Here is a 22,789-nt window from a genome sequence, read left to right as displayed (position 1 = left end):
AATCGATTTTCGAGCATAAGAGTAAAAAGGTCATTTTGTGAAAGTTTAAGTGCAAAATAGTCATTTTACCCAATTATGAAATTTGAGTGTATAAATCGATGTGCTGATGAAATAAATGAATTTTATTAATTTAGAACAAGAGAAACGTGATTCGGGCCTTGATCGGGATAAGAATAAAGTTTACGAGGATTAAGCTCGTCTTCATCATTTTGTATCGAGGTAAGTACATAAATAAATGTTAACAAAACATACTTAAAAATACCTTGATAATATACATGTGCAATTAGCTTATTGTGGTTATGTATCTAAAGTTTAAATTGTTTCCATTAATGTGTAAATGACATGTTCTTCGAGTATAATACGTTGCGAGCAAATACGATGCTATTTGGTTAAACATGAAATCCCGTTGAACCCTGGATATAGCATAGGATACGAAGGGGCATGTTATGAAAATTATATGGTCTGAACTCATGAGTTTATTCTGAGTTCATGAGATGATTTTTTTATAGGTAACGTGGGTCCGGGTACTGGCTTTGTGCACAGGCCCGTGAGTGGCTCAATGAGCGAACGTTACATAATAGCCATGGGGTCCAGGTCCTTACTTGATAAAAAGGCCCGTGAGTAGCTCAAATGTGAGCATGTCATAGTATGAGGTAGCCCCAACTATCTATATGACATTTATATGAAAATTTCCCTATGTATTCCTATGTATTTCGAGCGTTCAACAGGTAATGCAAAGATTTAGTTGGTGAAAATTTAATAAAGTACGTAGACTGAAATCATGGATAAAGCCTGAGTCTATGATGAGATGTCTTTAAGCATATATGAATGAAAAGAAGAATAAGATCAAGAAGTCTAAGTGACTCAAATCTTTTATGCATGTCAATTTATCGTTTGATAAATATGTTTTCTTTTAATTACACTTTATTTGCATATATGTACTTACTAAGCTTACATGCTTACCTTCCTTTATTTTCTTTCTTTATAGTGCCACTAAGCTAGCATCGGGGATCCAGTAACTTCAAAAGCTTCAATCACACTATCACTTAAGACTTTGGTATAGTTAGTTTAATTGTTTTGTTTACTGGTATGTATAGGGACTCGAGTCTTTTGTTTAGCGTTTTGTCAAGTAGCCAAAATGTGTTGGCTCATATGTGATTATGATACTCATTTTGTATAGGGCATAAATGTTGGCTAATACTAATTATTATTCAATGTGATGATGCAAATTTATAATGGTTATGGTTGTTTTGGTTATGCATACTATGTTAGTATTGAATTTGGTTGATCTTATATAAATAGGTGTTTGTAAGGGTGGTAAAGAGGCTTGGTAAATAGCCTCATTTTGTCCACACGGGTAGACACACAGGCGTGTGTCTATGCCATGTGTGACACACGGTCAGCCCTATGGGCGTGTTGTTCAGCCGTGTGTCCCCTGCATGTAAAAATTTCAAGTCAGTATGCATGGTAGTAAACACACGGGCAGAGACATGACCGTGTGTCTCAGCCATGTGAAGGGACGGCCTAGCACACGGGCATGTGCCTTGGCCGTGTGGCCCTTATGGATTGCTGACGTCAAAAACAGAATGTCTAAGTTTTTACATACGGGCTAGCACACAGGTGTGTCCTAGCCGTATGAAGGACACGAGCCAGGGACACGGGCATGTGCCAGGCCATGTGAAAACCCCTATAGGCGTGTATTTAAAATTAATTCCACACGGGTTCAGGATACGAGCGTGTTGCCCCTCCCACACGGGCTTGTGCCCCTGTGTTAGGTGTTATTTTCAGGGTTCGTTTAAGGCCCCAGATGAATTCCTAATGAGTTTCAATCAATGTTTTAAACCCCGTAAGCTTTTATTGAGGAGTTTATATCTGAAATTGAAAAAGTTTTAATTTGACCACGTTTTGGTGTTAAGAAGACGTTTTTATGCATAAGTTTTGGTTAGGTAATGCCTCATATTCCGAACCGGCGTGGGCACGGGTGTGGGGTATTACATTTAATGGTATCAAAACTACGATTTAGTCGGTTCTCGGACTAACGTAGCGTGTGTATGAGTTTAGATTTACATGCCATAAATAAAATTGTGATAGTGTGATGGCTCCTGACCTTTGTAAATGTGTTTTCTTATAGTAATGGATCCCGATCAAATTATAGCAGATGACGTAGAAAGTAACGTACTGGCTCCCGCTGAAGAAGCGGTCCTATCCGATAATCGACCTCTCGCGGTTAGTTAGGGAGGAGGAGAAGGGGCTCGGGAGACATTTTTCTACATGATGAATAAGTGGTACATGGAGTTCGTTCGAGCGAATTCAAATGCTCAACCTCCTCCACCCCCACCTATCCCTCAACCTGTCCCCATAGTACCCTAGGGTACAGACTTTGAGAGATGGAATAGACCTCCAGTAGATAAGATCCGAAAGCATGGAGCCAAGGAGTTCCGTGGTAATAGAGATGATGACCCTGAAAAGGCAGAATTCTGGCTAGAGAATACCATCAGAGTATTCGATGAATTATCTTGCACTTTTGAATAATGTTTGAAGCGCGCCATATCGTTGTTGAGGGCTCGGCATATTTTTGGCGTAAGACGTTAATCTTAGTGATGCCTCACGAAAGGGTCATATGGGAGTTCTTTCAAGAGGAATTCTGGAAGAAATATATCAGTGAGAGGTTTATAGACCAAAAGCGTAAAGAATTTCTCGATTTGAAGCAAGGCCGCATGACGATTACTGAATATGAAAGAGAGTTTGTTCAACTCAGTAAGTACGCCTAGGAGTGTGTATCCTCCGAGGCTAAGATTTGTAGAAGGTTCGAAGATGGACTTAATGAGGACATTAGACTGTCAGTGGGTGTCCCTGAGTTGAAAAAGTTCATGGTACTTGTTGATCGAACCTGTAAAGCCGAGGAATTAATCAAGGAAAAGAAGAAAACAGAAGCTGAAACTAGATATCCAAGGAAGAGGCGTACGAGCAAGTCATTTCCATCTTAGTCTAAGAAATCTAGAGACGTCACATTCGCACCGAGATCGTAAGAAGCAAGATTCGGATTTTAAGTCTCGGATAACATCAGTGGCAAGTGTGGGCAATGTCAGATCTTCTAAACCAGGATGCCAATATTGTGGTCGAAATCATTTCGGCAAGTGTAGAATGAACGATGGATCCTATTTCCGATGTGGATTTCAATATCACTTTATTAAAGATTGCCCCAAGATGACTGACAAAGAGAAATTTCAAGGTACAAGGCCAAGCGGCACAAATTCTAAAGGAAGGCTTCAAAAGAATGTTGGAGCTGGGGCTGGCAGTAAGAATGTGACGAGAGACACCACCGTAAGGTCTAAAGCTAAGGCTCCGGGTGGAACCTATGCCATACGTTCACGTAAAGATGCATATTCTCCTGATGTGATCATCGGTACATTTTCTCTTTACGATAATACTATTATTGCTTTGATTGACCCTGGCTCTACTTATTCATATGTGTACATGAAGTTGGTGTTTAACATGAATATGCCTGTTGAGTCTACGGAGTTTACGATTAAAGTGTCGAACCCATTAAGCAAACATGTGATAGCTAATAAGGTATGTAAGAAGTGTCATTTGGTAGTTAAGGGTCATTTCTTTTCGGTCGATTTGATGTTGTTACCATTTGATGAGTTTGATGTCATTTTGGGTATGGACTGGTTGACATTCCATGATGCTGTAGTAGACTGTAAACAAAAGGCTATTAAACTGAAATGCAAAAATAGTGAAACCCTTTGGATTGAATCAGGTGAATCGGGAAACTTGCCTATTGTAATATCTGCAATGTCTGTCCAAAAATGTTTGAGGAAAGGATGTGAAGCTTATTTGGCTTTTGTAATGAATACAAAGGAATCAGAATTAAATGTTGAGTCAGTGCCGGTTGTAAGTGAGTATGTGGATGTATTTCCGGAAGAATTGTCTGGGTTACCCTCTGATAGAGAGGTTGAATTTGGCATAGAGCTAATACCAGGGACCACGCCTATTTCGATTGCTCCGCATTGGATAACTTCGACTGAGCTGAAAGAACTAAAGTCACGGTTGCAAGAATTGACCGACAAGGGTTTCGTGAGACCAAGCTTTTCATCGTGGGGTGCTCCGGTGTTATTTGTGAAAAAGAAAGATGGATATATGATGTTGTATATAGATTACTGGCTGTAAATAAGAGAACGATCAAGAACAAATACCCGTTGCCGTGAACTGACGACTTGTTTGACCAACTAAAGGGAGCAACATGGTTTTCTAAAACAGACTTGAGATTAGGCTATTACCAACTGTGAGTTAAAGAGGCAAATGTGCCTAAAACCGCTTTTAGGACGTGGTATGGCCACTATGAGTTTCTTGTCATGCCTTTTGGTTTAACAAATGCCCCTACCGTGTTTATGGATTTAATGAATAGAGTATTTTGGCCATATCTAGATAAGTTTGTAGTTGTATTCATAGATGATATCCTGATCTACTCTAGAGACAAGATAGAACATGCCGAACACTTGAGAATGTTTTGCAGACTTTGAAGGATAACCAGTTGTATGCCAAATTTAGCAAAAGTGAGTTTTGACTTAGAAAATTCGGCTTTTTGGGCCACATTGTTTCGATCGATGGTATTAGGGTTGATCCTAGCAAGGTTTCTGCTATTGTTGAATGGAAACCGCCAAGTAATGTGACTGAAGTTAGAAGCTTTCTAGGGTTGGTCGGTTATTACAGGCGTTTTGTAAATGATTTCTCTATGATTTCGACTCCCATGACAAGGTTGCTGCAAAAAGAAGTTAAGTTTGAATGGTCGGATAGGTGTCAACAAAGTTTCGAGAAGTTGAAGATGTTGTTGACTAAGGCTCCCCTACTAGTACAACCCGAATCAAGAAAAGAATTCGTGATTTATAGCGATGCTTTTCTAAATGGGTTGGGATGTGTACTTATGCAAGAGGGCAAAGTTGTGGCCTATGCCTCGAGACAATTGAAACCTCACGAGAAGAACTATCCAATACACGATTTAGAGTTGGCCGCTATAGTATTTGCTTTGAAGATCTGGCGACATTATTTGTTCGGGGAAAGATGTCATGTATACACCGATCATAAAAGCCTTAAGTACTTGATGACCCAAAAGGATTTAAATCTGAGGCAACGTAGATGGTTGGAACTATTAAAAGATTATGAGTTGATTATAGATTACCATCCGGGAAAAGCGAACGTGGTCACTGATGCATTAAGTAGAAAATCATTGTTTGCTTTGAGAGCAATGAATACCCGATTGACCTTGTCAAAGGATGGTTCGATTCTAGTAGAGTTAAAAGCTAGACCAAAGTTTCTTCAAGAAATTTTTTAGGCTCAGAAGAGTGATAGCGAACTTCTATCCAAGAGAACCCAGTGCGAGTCAAATGTTGAATCAGATTTTTGGGTCGGTTTTGACAGTTGTTTGAGATTCCGGGATAGGATTTATATTCCTGAGGACACCGAATTGATTTGGAAGATTTTAGATGAGGCACACAGTGGTTGTTTATCAGTACACCCTGTAAGTACGAAAATGTAGAACGACTTAAAGAAAATGTTTTGGTGGCCGGGGATGAAAAGAGATATTTCAGAGTTCGTATCCAAATGCTTAGTATGTCAACAAGTGAAAGCCGAGCACTAAGTACCTTCAGGTCTACTTCAGCCTATTACGGTCCCCGAATGGAAGTGGGATCGAATTACTATGGATTTCGTGACGGGTTTACCGATAACCCCGAAGAAAAAGGATGTTGTTTGGGTTATTGTGGATAGGCTAACAAAGTCGGCACATTTTATACCAGTGCGTGCCGACTACTCCCTTGAGAGATTGGCTAACTTGTACGTTTCTGAGATTGTGAGACTACACAGGGTACCCTTGTCAATTATTTCAGATAGGGACCCAAGATTTACCTCTAGGTTTTGGAAAAAGTTATAAGAGGCTTTGGGAACAAAGTTGAATTTTAGTACGACTTTCCATCTGCAGACCGATGGCCAATTAGAGAGAGTAATTCAGACCTTGGAAGACATGCTCCAATGTTGTGTATTGGAATTTCAGGGTAGTTGGAAAAGTATTTGTCACTGGTGGAGTTTGCTTATAATAACAGTTTTCAGTTGAGTTTAAAGATGGCACCTTATGAAGCGTTGTATGGGCGTAAATGCCAAACGCCTTTGTATTGGATCGAGCTTAGAGAGAGTCAGATTCACGGGGTTGATTTAATCAAGGAAACCGAAGAAAAAGTTAAGGTGATTCGTGATTGTTTAAAGGCTGCTTCGGATAGACAGAAATCCTACGCAGTTTTGAAATGAAAAGAGATCGAGTTTCAAATCAGTGATAAGGTATTTCTAAAAGTATCTCCGTGGAAAAGGGTTCTTAGATTTGGTAAAAAGGGAAAACTGAGTCTGCGTTTTATCGGACCATATGAAGTGATTGAGAAAATCGGGTAGGTAGCCTATTGGTTAGCCTTACCATCAGAATTAGAAAAGATCCATGACGTATTCCATGTGTCCATGCTACGTCGATATCGTTTGGACCCTTCATATATAGGGGTGAGCGTTTGATCGAATCGAATCGAATTGAATGAAAAAATTTCGAGTTAATCAAGTTGACGAATCATATTTTATCATCCTAATTTGATTTGAAATTTTCTCGAATCGAGTCGAATAAGATGAAATCTGAATCGAATTGAATCGAATCGAATATATTTGTTCGAGTTAAATTTTAAAAAATAATTTTGGGTCCTTGTAACCACTTTCACCCATCGTAATAAAATTTGTCCACCTTAATCAAATTTTTATTAACTTTCATCACCTCATAATTTATTTATTAAACTTTTATATACGGGTTAGCTTCTTTGCTTGTTTAGTTGTTTCAATTATCTTCAAATTCTTGTCATTATATATTTTGGAATTATAAAATATATTAAATGTAAAAATGTGATTTTTTAATAAAAGTTATTTTAAAGATAAAATGTGAAAGTAATACCAATATAAAATTTTAACATGAATATTTAATGGCATAATTAATAATTCAATTTTAATATAAATATTCAATATGACTAAACAATTCAATAATATAAATAATATAAAATGTGAAATTTAATTTAATAATATAAATAGTAGATATAAATAAAATTATTACTATTTATGTTTAGTGATTTTTTTGGATAATTTTAATTTTTTATTTGAGAGTAAAGGGTGAGAAGTAAAAGTTTAGGGGGAAAATAAAAAGTTTTGGGGATTAAAAGTTTGAGGGAAAGTAAATAAATAGGGGGAGTAAAATTTTGGAGGGAAAATATTAAAAAAAAATTGGGGGGGATGGGTTTGGGTAGATGGGAGGTGGGATGGGAATGAAGTTAAAATTTTAGGGGGAAAGTGAGAGGGAGTAAAAATTTTGGGGAAAAATAAAAAAGTTTTGAGGGTTTTTGGGAGTAAAATTTTGAGAAAAAGTAAATGGGATAGTAAAATTTTGGTAGGAAATGGATTATGGGTAGATTGGGGGGTTGGGATGGAAGGGGAGTAAAAGTTTTGGGAGAAAGTGGGAATGAGTAAAAGTTTTGAGGGAAAAGTAAAAAAGGTTTGGAAGTTTGGGGTAAAAATGTAAAATATTATAGTTTGATATTCGAGTTATTCAAGTTATTTGAATTTGAAAACTCAACTTGATTCGAACTCGAAATTCGAAAAAAATTTGAGTTGACTCGAATAACTCAATTCGTTTAACTCAAATTTTAATTTTCTTTTCAATTTTTTCGAGTCAAATCGAGTTTGCTCACCCCTATTCATATGTGATTTCTCCGGCTGAAGTAGAGATTAGATCAGATATGTCTTATAGCGAGGAACCTGTTAAGATTCTAGCTCGAGAAGTTAAGCAACTGAGAAATAAGAGCGTTCCCCTTGTGAAAGTGTTATGGTAGAGACATGGGGTTGAATAGGCCACATGAGAACCCGAAGAAATCATGAAAAGCCAATACCTAAACCTTTTTACTGGTAAAATTTTCGAGGACAAAAATTCCTAAAGGGGGGAGAATTGTAATAGCCCGACTTTGGGGGTAATTGGAACAGTGATTTTGAAACCACTAACCCGAGGTCGAGGAAATTATCATTTTTTATATTATTTTATGTATTGTAGCATGATTGGATAAGTACATGAAAATTTTGGTGAATTAATTTTAGCGATTACTTGCTTAATTACGAAAAATGACTAAATCGCATAAAGTACAAAAGTCTTAAATTGTTAGCTAAAGGTGTTAAATTGCTATGAACCTTAATTTTGGGGTTTTTAAAGGGCAATTAGACCCTTTCCTAAGAGCTTGGCCGGCCATAGGGGACAATTTGGTTAAAAAGTCAAAAGTTTAAGTGGTTTGGTGACTTAATTGAATAAAATAAGACAAGATGACTTCATCCTTTCATTCTCTTCTCCTACCATTGAAATTTTCAGCCATTAGAGGGGTTTTTGAGCTTCAAAATTTCAGCAACTCTAAGCCTTTGCAAGTAAGTGATTCTCATGAGTTCTCTTAATGATTTTTACATTTTTAGACCCTTTTGAAGCATGCGCTTTCAAATGAAGGGACTATTTTGCAAGATAGACAACAGTCTAGGGTTTTACCATGAAAGAATTTGTGCTAATAACTGAAATTTTATGGAAGAATTTGAGTCTTAGATGGGTAATAAACAATTTCTGTGAAGGGATTTCTCATGAAAACCCCATTAGGGACTATTTTGTATAAGTTGTAAAATAGATGATAAATGTGTGAAATAGTGGAAATTTTAGATTTCTATAAGAGTAAAAAAGGGTTCGGCTAGGCTTATTATATGAAGAAGTCCGTTATAAATCGATTTTCGAGCATAGGGGTAAAATGGTCATTTTATGAAAGTCTAAGGGCAAAATAGTCATTTTGCTCAATTATGAAATTTGAGTGTATAAATCGATGTGCTGATGAAATAAATGAATTTTATTAATTTAGATCAATAGAAACATGATTCGGGTCTTGATCGGGGTAAAAATAAAGTTTACGAGGATTAAGCTCGTCTTCATCATTTTATATCAAGGTAAGTACATATGTAAATAATGTGTTAACAAAACTTACTTAAAAATATCTTGATAATATACATGTGCAATTAGCTTATTGTGGTTATGTATCTAAAGTTTAAATTGTTGCCATGAATGTGTAAATGACATGTTCTTCGAGTATAATACGTTGCGAGCAAATGTGATGCTATTTGGTGAAACATGAAATCCCATTGAACCCTGGATAGAGCATAAGATATGAAGGGGCATGTCATGAAATTTATATGGTCTGAACTCATGAGTTGAGTCTGAGTTCATGAGATGATTTTTTTATAGGTAACGTGGGTTCGGGTACTGGCTTTGTGCATAGGCCCGTGAGTGGTTCAATGAGCGAACGTTACATAATAGCCATAGGGTCCGAGTCCTTACTTGATAAAAAGGCCTGTGAGTAACTCAAATGTGAGCACGTCATAATATGAGGTAGCTCTAACTATCTATATGGCATTTACATAAAAATTTCCCTACATATTCTTATGTATTCCGAGCGTTCAACGGGTAATGAAAAGATTTAATTGGTGAAAATTTGATGAGGTACGTAGACTGAACTTATGGATAAATCCTGAGTCTATGATATGATGTCATTAAGCATATATGAATGAAATGAAGAATAAGATCGAGAAGTCTAAGTGACTCAAATCTTTTATGCATGTCAATTTATCGTTTGATAAATATGCTTTCTTTTAATTACACTTTATTTGCATATATGTACTTACTAAGCTTACATGCTTACCTTCCTTTCTTTTCTTTCCTTATAGTGCCGCTAAGCTAGCATCGGGGATCTAGTAACGTCAAAAGCTTCGATCACACTATCACTTAAGACTTTGGTATAGTTAGTTTAATTGTTTTGTTTACTGGCATGTATAGGGACTCGAGTCTTTTGTTTAGCATTTTGTCAAGTAGCCAAAATGTGTTGGCTCATATGTGATTATGATACTCATTTTGTATAGGGCATGAATGTTAGTTAATGCTAATTATTATTCAATGTGATGATGTAAATTTATAATGGTTATGGTTGTTCTGGTTATGCATATTATGTTGGTATTGAACTTGGTTAATCTTATATAGATAGGCGTTTGTAAGGGTGGCAAAGAGGCTTGGTAGATAGCCTCATTTTGTCCACACGGGTAGACATATGGGCATGTGACTATGCCATGTGTGACACATGGTTAGCCCTGTGGGCGTGTTGTTTAGCCGTGTGTCCCCTGCACGTAAAAATTTCAAGTCAGTATGCATAGTAGTAAACACATAGGCAGAGACACAGCCGTGTAAAGGCACGGCCTAGCACACTGGCGTGTGCCTTGACTTTGTGGCCTTTATGGATTGCTGACGTCAGAAACATATTGTCCAAGTTTTTACACACGGGCTAGCATACGGGGCGTGTCCTAACTATGTGAAGGACACGGGCCAGGGACACAGACGTGTGCCAGGCCATGTGAAAACCCCTGTAGGTGTGCATTTAAAATTAATTCCACACGGGTTCAGGACACGGATGTGTTGCCCCTCCCACACGAGCGTGTGCCCCTGTGTTAGGTGTTATTTTCAGGGTTCATTTAAGGCCCTAGATTAATTCCTATTGGGTTTCAATGAATGTTTTAAACCCCGTAAGCTCTTATTGAGGAGTTTATATCTGAAATTGAAAAAGTTTTAATTTGACCACGTTTTGGTATTGAGAAGACGTTTTTATGCATAAGTTTTGGTTAGGTAATGCCTCATATTCCGAACCGGCATCGGCATGGGTGTGGGGTGTTACAACTTCCAATTCACCCGAATCCAACGATGAACTTATGTGGCCACACCTCCTGTGTGGTAGATCTGGAAACTCCAACGCATCATCTGCCGATAGATTGACATTATGCATGTGGGCTGGAGGCGAGTATGCCATGAATCGAAAATTTTATTCTCTTTCATCTAAACCCCCTTCACTGACTTCAAGTTCTATTGGAACAGGTTTCGATTCAAAAAATAATGCAACTTCTGCACCACCGGCACCGGGCTCCTATGGCGGATCCACATTTGAGTCATCATCTGACCCACCAACATCTGCAATGTAGGAGGTCCCCTCGCTAGTGGATGTCGTAGGGAGTATATCATCCCTTATTTTTATGTTCAGAATGTCTCTAATCAGGTGTGGATTGTCAACCACTAAAAGTTGATGTCATTCCCCAGTAAGCATTTTTAGCATTAAACATCGATTCACTGAGGTGTATGTCCCATCCAATAACAAAGTGTCGTGCAGGGATCGTGTATTCTATCCTGCCACAAAAAAAATAGATAGATTCGTATTCTGCATCCCACTAGCAGTGTGTCAGACAGGGGTCGTGTATTCCTCTCGAACAGTAGTAGATGTTGAAGTTGCAGAGGCTTCATTTAGCGTTGAAAATTCCACATATAACTCAAGATAGGGTGATCCACTAGCGATGTGCGTATGCACCATCACCTCCAAGACACGAGCACCTTTGATATCAAATGAGTCATATGCCACGAGATCAGCCCGAAATATAAAATCAATACTTAATAGACGAAACTTTCATTGGAGTCGTTTCGAAGATTTTGCACCTAATTTTTTTACGAAGTTCTGTCAATTCCATGTTCTGATTAAAAATTAGTTGTACTGTTGTTTCCAATAAAAAATAACGTCGTTCTCGATGTCACGGACCTCACCGTTGTAGTAAATAACAACACTAATACGTCCACTTATTTTCAACCAAATTATCTGTCGAAAGAAATTCAAAACAAAAAACATTATGCAAAAATATAATGATTCGTATAAATATTAACACAATAAATCAACTTATACCTTCTCAACTTCTTCAATTTCAATTCTTTCTAAAATTCTTCAATTCCTCTTGCTGTAACTTATGCAACAAGAGAATGAAATTTAAGTCATTTATAGCCTAAAAGATAGTGGGATACACTGTCACTAGCAATACTGAAAAGAGCGTCCAGCTGAGAGCTATTTCAATACTTTGGTTGACAGTGAATCCTGCTTGAAGCGTTTTTCAACCCCAACTATCAGGTTTCCCTAGAATCTTGGGATATTTTTTCAGAACATCTTCTTAAAATTATTTTTTCAAAATCATTAGTACAAAAAAAAGTCCAGCTGGAAGCTTTTTCTGTACTATTACTGATTGTACAAAAAAGAAAACAAAATCTATCTCGTCAAAATAATTTTTTTAGAACACATCACATCAAATTTATTTTTTCATATCCCATCTTGTCAACTTTATTTCTTCCAGAACAATATTTAGCAATTAAAAAAAAATTAAAACCTAAACCCTAGACCTTAAATCCTAATTTATTTTTTTCCTTAAACCCTAAACAAACACTAAACCCTAAATCTAAGCCTTAATTTGCAAATAACCCAAAACCCTGATCAAATGCGGCAAAAAGTGTCTCCGTAAGCGCTTTTTACTAAAGCGTGTCCACGGCAGTGCGCTTTTGCCTGACATGAGGAAAAACGCGTCTACATTAGTGCGTTTTAGTGTTTTCGATCCATTCCAATTATTATTTTTTGGAGTGGCCCATTTCCGTAAATAATTTCGAAAATAGGCCTTTCCAGTACTATGCCCTAAATAATAAGATATTTATTAACTCCAACCATAACCTTTATATATTTTTAATTAAATTTATCATTCAATATCGATTTTTTTTATTATAAAGAGTTGAATTGTTGTTTTGTCTAATTTCTTTTGTGAATTTTTATAAACATTTTGTTAGGGATAGAACTGTGAGAAAATAAAAGTAAAAGTAGAGAAGATCAAACACACATATATTTACATGAAAAAACTCCTCCGAATATTATTATTCTAGGTTACAATAGCCCCTTTTATAGGTTAAATTGGTAGATTAAATATGACTAAAATAACCTAGGCTAATCAGATTTTGAATTAGAAACAGTAGCAATGTTTAACTAGGAGAAGAAAATCTGGTTGAATTGGGGAACACGTCGTCACATCACATGTTCCTTATTGGGTCACTGTTCTTCGTGTTGTCGGGACGTAGCCAAACTCCTCGTTGGGACGTCGTGGTCATTTCGTCACAACGTCGGCTCTTCCTCACCGAGACGTTGGCTCGTAAATACGAGACACACTCCACACATTTTATATATATTTTTTACTTTGAATTTTTTGAAAGAAATTTTATAATTTTTAAATTATTTATTAAGGTGACATATAAGACAAACAATATCGTGTTAGGTAGCATGAAGTACACATTAACATTGTTAACAAATTAATATTTTAGTCAATATTTTCATTAAAAAATAATTTAATTTTTTTTAAAAGGTTAATTGTCAACAATAAGTACCAAATTGTTTGACAAATGTAAACATAATAATTAAATTTGTCATTATACCAAAAAAATAGCTTAAAAAATAACAATGTTTAGTATAGAATAAAAATTAGGGGAGAGTTATAAATAAATATCATTAATTTTATTTAAATATAAATAAATATTGATGAAAATTAATAATTTTTCTTCGATTTAAGGTTTAAATTTTATAATTTAAGAGTTTAAATTAGTTTCGTGATTTAAATTTAAGATTTAATGTTTACATCAAATTTTAATTTTTAAATTTATGTTTAAATAAAATTATTAATAATTATTTATAAGCTTTTGGTAATTGAATTATAACATTAACACTAATAATATGTCAACAAAATCAAATTGTAAAAAATTAAAAAATGGAAATAAAACATAAAAGAAGTATAAGATAGAACAAAAATCATAATTTGATATGAATTGTTTATAAACTGTTTGAGAAGTGTGGAGATTTAAAAGGTCACAAAGGATTAGGAATAACCTTTTAACTTGTTGTTATGAAAATTTGTTTACTAGTATGACACGGTGGTTATTTTCTTTGTTATTTAATTATGTGTTTGAAAGTTTGATTTTTTATAATTAATTGTTTATTTTTTAGGAGAAGCAACATAATGGCTCTTAGAATTGTGATTGAGAAAGAACTTCAAATTTGCTTGTTTATCTCGAAATTCATTATATGACAAATCTCTTTTCAAAATTAAACATTATAGACGAATCGAGTTTCAAACAATTTAACGACTATCTAATGCCTATATGAAAACTAAGACTTGGGTTAAAAAAATTAGATTTAGATTTGAAAAATTAAATATTTTTTATTTAGATATCCAATAAAAAATGTTTTGGATTCGATCAACTTTGAGTATAATTTTATAAAAAAAAATTTAAAATTTAAAATCCTTTTTAAAACATAGAATTTTCAAAATCCAAACAAGAAATTTAGTGATTTAAATTTAGATCTTAAAATTAATAATTGTTTTTGGGCTTAAGATTAATTTGATGTATATATTATTGTTGTAATATTTTTCATTTATATATAAATATATTTTTAAAAGAATAAAATTTAAATCTAGTTAAAATTCAAATCTAAAATTGAATTATTTAAATAATTAATTTTATTTATTGAAAATATTAAATTTGAAATATTTTAACTTCCCAAAAAAAAAAACAATGAATTTGTATATTATAAATTTTAAATTAATCTAAATTCAAATTTCAATTAATTTCAGTTCCACGACATTACTCAAGGAACTCAAAAAACTCTGCATTTGATGTTGAATGAACGATTGTACATGTATCAATTACAAACTAGAACTTTGATTTTCTTTTATTTAAAAACAAATACATCACATGCCACCCTAAAATAGCATCGCTCTCATTTTGACTATTTTAAAATTATTTAAATTGGTCACTGCTGTTAAAAATTTCATTAATCCACTAACATATTATTGATATGACATTTTTTATTTTATTTTAACTAAAATTAGAGACCTCTCTATAATTAATTCAAAACACATTTTTTAGATTTATTTGCAACACATTTGGGTTTCCTTTTTCATATATATCAATTACAAAAAAAAATTAATGAAATAGATTAAAGATAATATTATTTAGCAAAATAAGTAAAAGATCACTGGATGAGGGACGTTTTATGTAAAAGGCATTACAGAAGCGAGATTTTGGCATAAATTGCACAATTTTGGTGCATTGAACTTTATCTAATTATAAATGGGATAATACGATAATGGCCCTTAAAGGTTTATCAAATGTCAATGTAATCTTTTCACTTTAAATTTTTATTTAAAAACAATTTATTCTAAAATATAAAATTAGTTAACTTAAAATCTATATCTATATCTTTCCAAAAGGACTTTCCTCCTTAAGACACATGGCACACACCCACCAGCTACTTTTCTATTTCCTTTTCCTTTTATAAAAAAGGTTAATTTTCAATTTTGGTCCTTTTAATATGCTTAAATTTTAATCCTTATATTTTAATTTCTAAAATATTTATATTTTTATAATTTTATTAATTAATTCATATAGTTAATATTGTTAGATTTTCAATTAAAATATTACGTGATTATATATAATTTGAAAGTATATTTTTATATCCATAAAGTTGAGAGATTAAATTATTAAAAATAAAAGTTGGAGGACTAAATTCCAAATATACAAAGTGTAGAGACTTAGAATCATGATTGTTTGAACCGATTGGGGTATTAGTTTAGAGAGAGACATCAGACTGGTTGACTTGTAAATCGGTACGAGTTGGTAGAACTAGGTTAAAAAACCATTTTTTAAATAATTTTATTTGTATATTTTTAATGATTTATTTAATCGAACCATACAATCCAGTGGTCTGACCATCTTTTAAGTTTTAAAAACTTTGCTTAGAATATATTTTATCTTTAATTTTTTTACCATATAATTTGACATAAATAAATAATTAACCAAATACGAAGAGTACTAATTAAATAATTGTAAAAAATGTCAACTTTCCCTCAACGTAGTCTTGTAAATCTTTTTGACACTACGACGAAACAATGTTCTCTCTTGTTAGTTGATTTTTTTTATTAGATCTAATTCATTAAATATTTCATCTAAAAAAATTGAAAGATTTAGATTATATAAATAGATAAAAAACGTATTTAAATAATAAATAAATAAATAAACCAAATAATCAGATCATATATTCAGTATTAGAGTGCCATCACTAATTCCATTCCAGAAATTGGTTTTATGTTGTAAATAAATTAGAAAAAATGTTTTGCAGACAATTTATTAGTGAATTAACAAAATTTTAATAAAATTAAATTCGAAGGAATTAAAGAAAACAAAAGCAAAAAAACAAACAAGAAGTATGTTGGATTTATTTAATATCACAAATCAATACCTTAATCAAATGGTCCAGCTTATGATTCAATGAAATCAAATCAACCCAAGCCTTGTTATAAGGTTCAGTCCATTAGACTGGATCCTCACCATATAAATACACCTAAATGATCAATAAAAAATACTACGACACCTTCACACTGGATTCAGGTTTAAACAGGGTTTTTCAAGTTGAGAATGCACAGATCGTTGGTTCGGCCATTCATGGGGGCGCGCGGGTTTTCCTCAACCCCTGAGAAAATTGTGGCGTCGGTACTGTTCGAGAGATTACCTGTCGTTATTCCCAAACTGGATCCTGTGGTTTATGCATTTCAAGAGTTTTCGTAAGTTTTCATTCTCGCGAGAAAATCTGGGAATGTTCTATCTAGGATACCTTAGCTTTCTATTGGTTAGCTCATTGATGCAAAAAGGAAGAAGAAAAGATACAATATTTTGATTAAAACAATATGATTAGTGGTTTATGGCACGAAGCTATTAGCTTTTTTAGTTCAAATTTTCAGCTACTAATTGGGGTTTTATGGAAGTAGATGAAACTCTTAGGATTTATTTATGTAATTGCTTTTGTTTTATGCAGCTTTCGATGGAGGCAGCAGTATCGACGCAAATATCCTGATGAATTTTTGGACACGTCTAAATCTAGGCAAGTTATAAATTTGATTCAGTTATATTAGGGCCACTTATTTGTATGTTGGGTTTTTTTTTATCCAACTTAAGTGGTTACTAGCTAAGCATAAAAGTTCTTTATTTTATGCATAGCAATTAAGAAAAAAGGGAAAGCAATTGATTTATCCAAATGAATGATTTAGAGTCGTGATTCCTCTGGAGAGCTGATTTGGGGAAAACAATGTGGAGTAATTCAGGCTTAATTGTTTTCAACTGAAAAACAACAGCCTCAAAAGTAATGAAAGTCGTTCGTTTGGATACATTATGTATGTTATGCTCCTCCTTGCTTTGCACTTTTAATGAGTAAATCCATATGACTTCAGATTTGCACATTAAGAAAAGGGTGAAGTGCAACAAAGATGATTTTAATTTTCAGCTAATGAAGTGAAATTGTTGTATAACCAGGGGAAAAGGTGATTACCAAATTGACTACGTTCCAGCTCCAAGGATCACTGAAGCTGACAAAACGAATGACAGAAAGTAAGTGGTAGATTTCGTATTGCTCATTGGAACTTCATTACCAGGAGACCATTCTTTGTTTGAAAGAGATCGGATATGTGTTGTCAAGAACTAACAATCTTTGGGAATAACCGGCCTGAAATCTGCATTGATAATCTCTAGGAAGCTGACAAAACGAATGACGGAAAGAAAGTGGCGCATTTTATATTGTTCAGATTAACACTTTTACCGATAGGCTATTCTTTGTTTGATAGTGACCAGATATATGTCATGCAGAACTAACAATATATAGGAAGAAATTATCAGAATTGGATCTCAAAGTGCTTTTTATTAGAATTGGATCTCAAAGTGCTTTTCTCTTCTAGTTAAAGTATCTGTCTCCTTATTTATACATAAGAGTAATGTGAAGGAACAATAAACATCATTCTTAAGAAAAAATTTTCTTCCTCTCGGTGGTTGTGGCCTTGTGTGGATAAAAAGTGAAGTTAGTACTTATGAGCTACTATTAGTAGTTTAGTACAATATTCTGATTGCGGAAGTTCTGAACTTTATATCTGTCAAGGTCATTGCAGAGAGCACTTGATAGAAGATTGTATCTTCTTCTATACAGTGACAGTAATGCAGCTCCTAGCGGGAAACCCGTGTGGCATTTTCCAGAAAAAGTTTATGATTCGGAGGAGACGTTGCGCAAGGTAATGGTTTTTACGCATCTTGTTTCTTCTTATTTTTTGTTTTATCAATATGATATAAATATGAAATATTTGCAGTGTGCAGAGTCTGCCTTAGCATCCGTACTCGGAGACCTCTCTCACACTTACTTTGTCGGAAATGCTCCCATGGGGCACATGGTTATACAGCAGATGGAGAATGTGCCTGAACCATTTAAGGTATTTTAAGCAAAATGGTTGTATTATCTACCTCTTATATTGATGTAATAATTGTCTTTGCTAGTCTTTTTAATCAAATGTCAATCTTGTTTGGATTACATACATGCACTTCACTTTTTCCTACCTTGTGCTTTTTCTTTCTGTCAGCGATTTTTTTTCAAGTCTCAAGTGATTGATACCAACAAGTTCAATATCCGGAAGTGCAAGGATTTCGTTTGGGTGACCAAAGATGAACTCTTGGAGTATTTTCCTGAACAAGCTGAATTTTTTAAGAAGATGATTATCAGCTGATGGCAAATTGCTCCATTCGGTTTCCAAGCCATACAAGACTTTCATATAACCCAAATTTGTGGTTTACTTGTAACTTTGCAGTGGAGAGTTTACATCAGAAGTTCAAACCGAGACTAGAAAACCAAACATCCGAACGTGAGTCAATTAGGTGAAAATGACGAAAACCTCATTGGCTAAGGATGGATTGGATTGTCCAATACTTTCAGTTTCTTATGTTGGCGACTATTGATGCATGATCTTGTTTTATTTTATTACATATTCCTCTCAACTCTGCTGCAATAATGGTTGCATGATCTAATATGTATGTGTGCCCTTGATCTTTGGTCATGGTAGGGTAAACTACACAATTTAACTTTGAGTTTTATGCAGTTATAATTGGCTGAACAATTCCAATGTCTACCTTCCTGGATAGTGGGTAAATGTAGATGACTTGATAACCCTATTTTGTTCCTTTTTAAGTAGAGGTACTGAAAATGGTATTTTGACCACAAGGCACACATGTGAAAGATGGAAGTCTAGCTGGTGACCTAATTAGGACTCCTTCCACAATGCTGACTTGAATTAAATGAGCATCTCTGCCCTAATCAATTAAACTACCACTTATTATTGGAATAAAGTTTGACATCCATTTTTCCTTTTTACGCTCTCCTCCATATATAGGAAATTTTGTTCATCTGTCGTCCTCCCTTAAAAGAAAAATCATTTGCCAGTTTGATGTAGTTGGTTCAAAATTCAATTAATTATTTTTATTAATTTGAGATCCGAATTTCAATATTAAATTCTCAATGTAAAAGGGAAAGATGAATCTTGTTGTTTTTAATTTGGTTATTCAAAATATGAATATTGTATCGCATGGGTGATTCGGTGAATACTACAGTGTCAAATCCAAAATGAGATATAAAACTTAAACCGGTTACAATGTAAAACACTTAACGGTGACATTTAATATAATTAACCATTTCGAACATGTATGTATATGTATGTGTATATATCCACAGACACATGCTTGGGTGATAACGTGCTGAAAGTATCAAGAACGGGATTGGGCAGACGTCTCTCGTTACTTAAGCGGGATGGGGAAAGGCAGTTGAACAAAAGTAGGTGAAATGTTGTTGGCTTGACCAAGCCTGCAAGATAAACTGGAATTAATCCCAATATATATATACATATAGTCCCCATTCCCGAACTCCATCTATCCCTTCCCCGTTCTTCTATCTCTATCTCTTGTGTTTGTGGGGGCAGTCCAACCTCTTCCACCTTCCCACCACTTTCTCAATCATTCTCAGTGGAGCCCTCAGAATTGTAGCCATTCCCATCAGATCATATGGATGGCCAAGAACTTATTAGTACCCCACCGCCTGCAGCGCCGTCACCACTCACCGCTCCTTTCCTCTTTGCACCTTCCACAACTCCATCTTCCTCACTGCACCCTCTTCCTCCTTTAGAGTCTCAAATCATCCCTGATATTGATTGGGTTAGCCTCCTCTATGGTCAAGCCTTGCTGCTGCAGGGTCATGATGAGAGCAAGCCAGTGACTGAAGCAGCTTCTTCTTTGATGGCCGAAAATGGAGGTTGCCATCAGATTGAGAATGGCAACCAAGACAAGAGGAAAGGTAACCGGTTCAAGAAGACAACCCGACCGAGGTTTGCGTTCCAAACCAGGAGTGCTGATGATATTCTGGACGACGGCTATAGGTGGAGAAAGTACGGCCAAAAAGCTGTGAAAAATAGTAATTATCCAAGGTTCGTTCGTTTATCATCAAAATGGCTCTTGTTTTCTCTTTTATATATACGTTGTTTGTAGGTTCGTAACTCGTCATGCATACACAAGCAAAATTTGCATGGAACATATATAAACAATTTCTTCAAGCATACTTAATTGGTAATTTCGATCCATAAACCTAATTAGCTTTAGGGTTCGTATGTTAGACAATTGACACACACATATATACAATACAATATGTTTTATAACTTTGTTGTTATAATTGAAATAGGAGTTATTACCGGTGCACACATCACACATGCAATGTGAAGAAACAGGTTCAAAGGCTGTCGAAAGACAACAGCATCGTGGTGACGACATACGAAGGGATCCACAATCATCCTTGTGAAAAGCTAATGGAAACCCTAACTCCACTTCTCAAGCAAATGCAATTCCTAGCTAGGTTTTAATATCCATTTTCTTTCATTTCTCCTAATCACTTAATATCACCAATCCCAACAACAAATAATTTCATACTTACCTAATTTCCCTTTCTTTATTTTTCCATGTAAAAATATTGAGTATGTTTATATCTTAAATGTTCTTTATCTGCCATTCATGTTTAAAGCCACAACATTGTTATTAAGTCATTGAAAATTACTCGAAATTTTTAATAATTTATTTTTATAGTGAATTATTAAATATAAATATTATTTTTATATTTGAGTTCTCCTCAGGTGAATTTAGAAAAACAAGAGAACTATTTTCTAGGGTGAGCAAAAATTAGTGTAGATTGCCTTAATCAGTTTAACTATAAAACATTTACTTTCCTCGGTTTTGGTTAAAATATTTATTTTAGTTAATGAGATCTGTAATTGAATTGATTGATTTCATCAACTTTAATATATATATATATATTTATTGATATATTGGTAAACTATCAAAATAATCACTTTTGTTTACCTCAAGTTTCATTTTAGTCACTTATATTTGAAATGTTACATTTTGGTTACTTACGTTATCACGTTGTAACATTTTAGTCATTGAGCTATTAGTTGCTGTTAACGGTGTAATGGTAAGCTGACGTAGCACGTTAAATTATTATTTCAAACAAAAATTTTAGGTTAATTTATACAATTGGTCCCCATTTTTTTTTGTTTTGAGCAATTTTTTTAATGTTCTTTTAACTTTCCTTTTTTTTTCTTTTTCTTTTCCATTCTCTTCTGCTTCTCCCTTTGTTTTCCTCCCGTCTCTATTTCTTTTAACATAGTTTTTCTATGTTTTCCATTTGTTAAAATTAGTCCCTATACTTTTATTTTTTTGAACAATTTAATTTTTTTGAGTAAGACGAGCTTGTGGATTAGTTTTAACAAATTAAAAACATAGAAAAACTAAGTTAAAAGAAATGGAAAAGGGAGAAAAATGGAGGGAGAAGCATAAGAGAATAGAAAATAAAGCAAAAAAGGAAAGTTAAAAGAACATAATAGAAAAAAATTAAATTACTCAAAATGAAAAAATATAGGGGCCAATTATAAAATTTAACCTAAAAATTTTGTTTGAAATGATGATACGTGCCACGTCAGCTTACCGTTACACCGTTAACGACAATTAACGGCTCAGTGACTAAAATATTACAACACAATAACGTAAGTAGGGTGTAAATGAACAGAACGTTCAATGAATTGTTCGTGAATCGTTCGTATAGCGTTCTTTTATGTTCGTTTATTAAGCTAAATAAACAAGTATGAACAAAATTTTTATGTTCGTTTAATAAATGAACGAACACGAATAGAGGTGTGTTCAGTTCGTTTGTATTCATGAGCAAGCTCGTTTAAAAGCTAGTTTATAAGCTCGTCTATTGACTCGTTTATTTATTAATGATATTTTCTTATAAAAATTCCATTAGTATATATTAATACAATTATCTTAAAAACTCGTTTATTCTTCCATTAGTATATATTAATAAAATTATCTTGATTTGTATTTTTTTTATTTATAATACAATTATTAATATTTATATTTGACTATTTTATATCTAAACAATATATGTGTGTATATATTCATTGTTTGTTTGTTTGTTTGTTTGTTTATTTATTAACATTGTTTGTGAACATGTTCATTTAATGGCCATGAACATGTTTGATTAAGTTAAATGAACATGTTTGTGAACATTAAACAAATGAACATGAACACACATAATTTTAAATAAATGAGCATGAACAAAAATTTGAAATTCTTAAAGCACACAAACTGAACACGAACAAGCTTAAAAATAAACAAACGAAAATGAATAGAGGTTTGTTTATTCAAGCTTGTTCATTTACAGCCCTAAATATAAGTGACTAAAATGTAACATTTCAAACATAAGGGACTATTTTGATACTTTACCCTTTTTTATTTTTTTGAAATATATTTAATATAAAAAATAAATACATAATATATGATTTAAATTAATGAAATTATTTTACTTAATTCTATTTAGTTCTGTTGAGTTTTGAAATTTGTTAATTTAAT

At 33.8% G+C, this 22,789-nt stretch overlaps 2 protein-coding genes across 3 annotated transcripts; both read left to right on the top strand.

Moving 5' to 3' along the window:
- Window positions 1-16,387: 16,387 nt before the first annotated feature.
- On the top strand, window positions 16,388-18,829 carry LOC107891338 (54S ribosomal protein L17, mitochondrial). Of its 2 annotated transcripts, none has more exons than XM_041074646.1 (6): window positions 16,388-16,596; window positions 16,848-16,913; window positions 17,342-17,416; window positions 18,006-18,087; window positions 18,163-18,282; window positions 18,430-18,829. In XM_041074646.1, exons 1-6 carry the CDS (start codon window positions 16,451-16,453, stop codon window positions 18,571-18,573), a joined length of 633 nt encoding a protein of 210 aa, XP_040930580.1. In that variant the 5' UTR covers window positions 16,388-16,450; the 3' UTR covers window positions 18,574-18,829. The 2 variants fall into 2 exon arrangements, with proteins under 2 accessions (XP_040930580.1, XP_016671587.1); XM_016816098.2 differs by having other exon boundaries at window positions 17,958-18,087.
- A 954-nt stretch (window positions 18,830-19,783) lies between these two features.
- On the top strand, window positions 19,784-20,902 carry LOC107892892 (probable WRKY transcription factor 43). The gene is made up of 2 exons (XM_016817913.2): window positions 19,784-20,316; window positions 20,568-20,902. The coding sequence occupies exons 1-2, from the start codon at window positions 19,898-19,900 to the stop codon at window positions 20,743-20,745; spliced, it is 597 nt and encodes a 198-aa protein (XP_016673402.2). The 5' UTR covers window positions 19,784-19,897; the 3' UTR covers window positions 20,746-20,902.
- Window positions 20,903-22,789: the final 1,887 nt, after the last annotated feature.

This window comes from Gossypium hirsutum, chromosome A08 (assembly GCF_007990345.1).
Source record: "Gossypium hirsutum isolate 1008001.06 chromosome A08, Gossypium_hirsutum_v2.1, whole genome shotgun sequence".
Lineage (NCBI taxonomy): Eukaryota > Viridiplantae > Streptophyta > Magnoliopsida > Malvales > Malvaceae > Gossypium > Gossypium hirsutum.
This window is presented reverse-complemented; position numbering and strand designations above follow the sequence as displayed.

Bases quoted from the DNA above. Each gene is read 5' to 3' on its own strand.
- LOC107891338 (XM_016816098.2), top strand. From the start codon at position 16,451: ATGCACAGATCGTTGGTTCGGCCATTCATGGGGGCGCGCGGGTTTTCC. The intron at 16,914-17,341 runs GCAAGTTATAAA...TTGTATAACCAG, and splicing joins TTGGACACGTCTAAATCTAG to GGGAAAAGGTGATTACCAAA. The intron at 17,417-17,957 runs GTAAGTGGTAGA...ATATCTGTCAAG, and splicing joins GACAAAACGAATGACAGAAA to GTCATTGCAGAGAGCACTTG.
- LOC107892892 (XM_016817913.2), top strand. From the start codon at position 19,898: ATGGATGGCCAAGAACTTATTAGTACCCCACCGCCTGCAGCGCCGTCA. The intron at 20,317-20,567 runs GTTCGTTCGTTT...TAATTGAAATAG, and splicing joins AAAAATAGTAATTATCCAAG to GAGTTATTACCGGTGCACAC.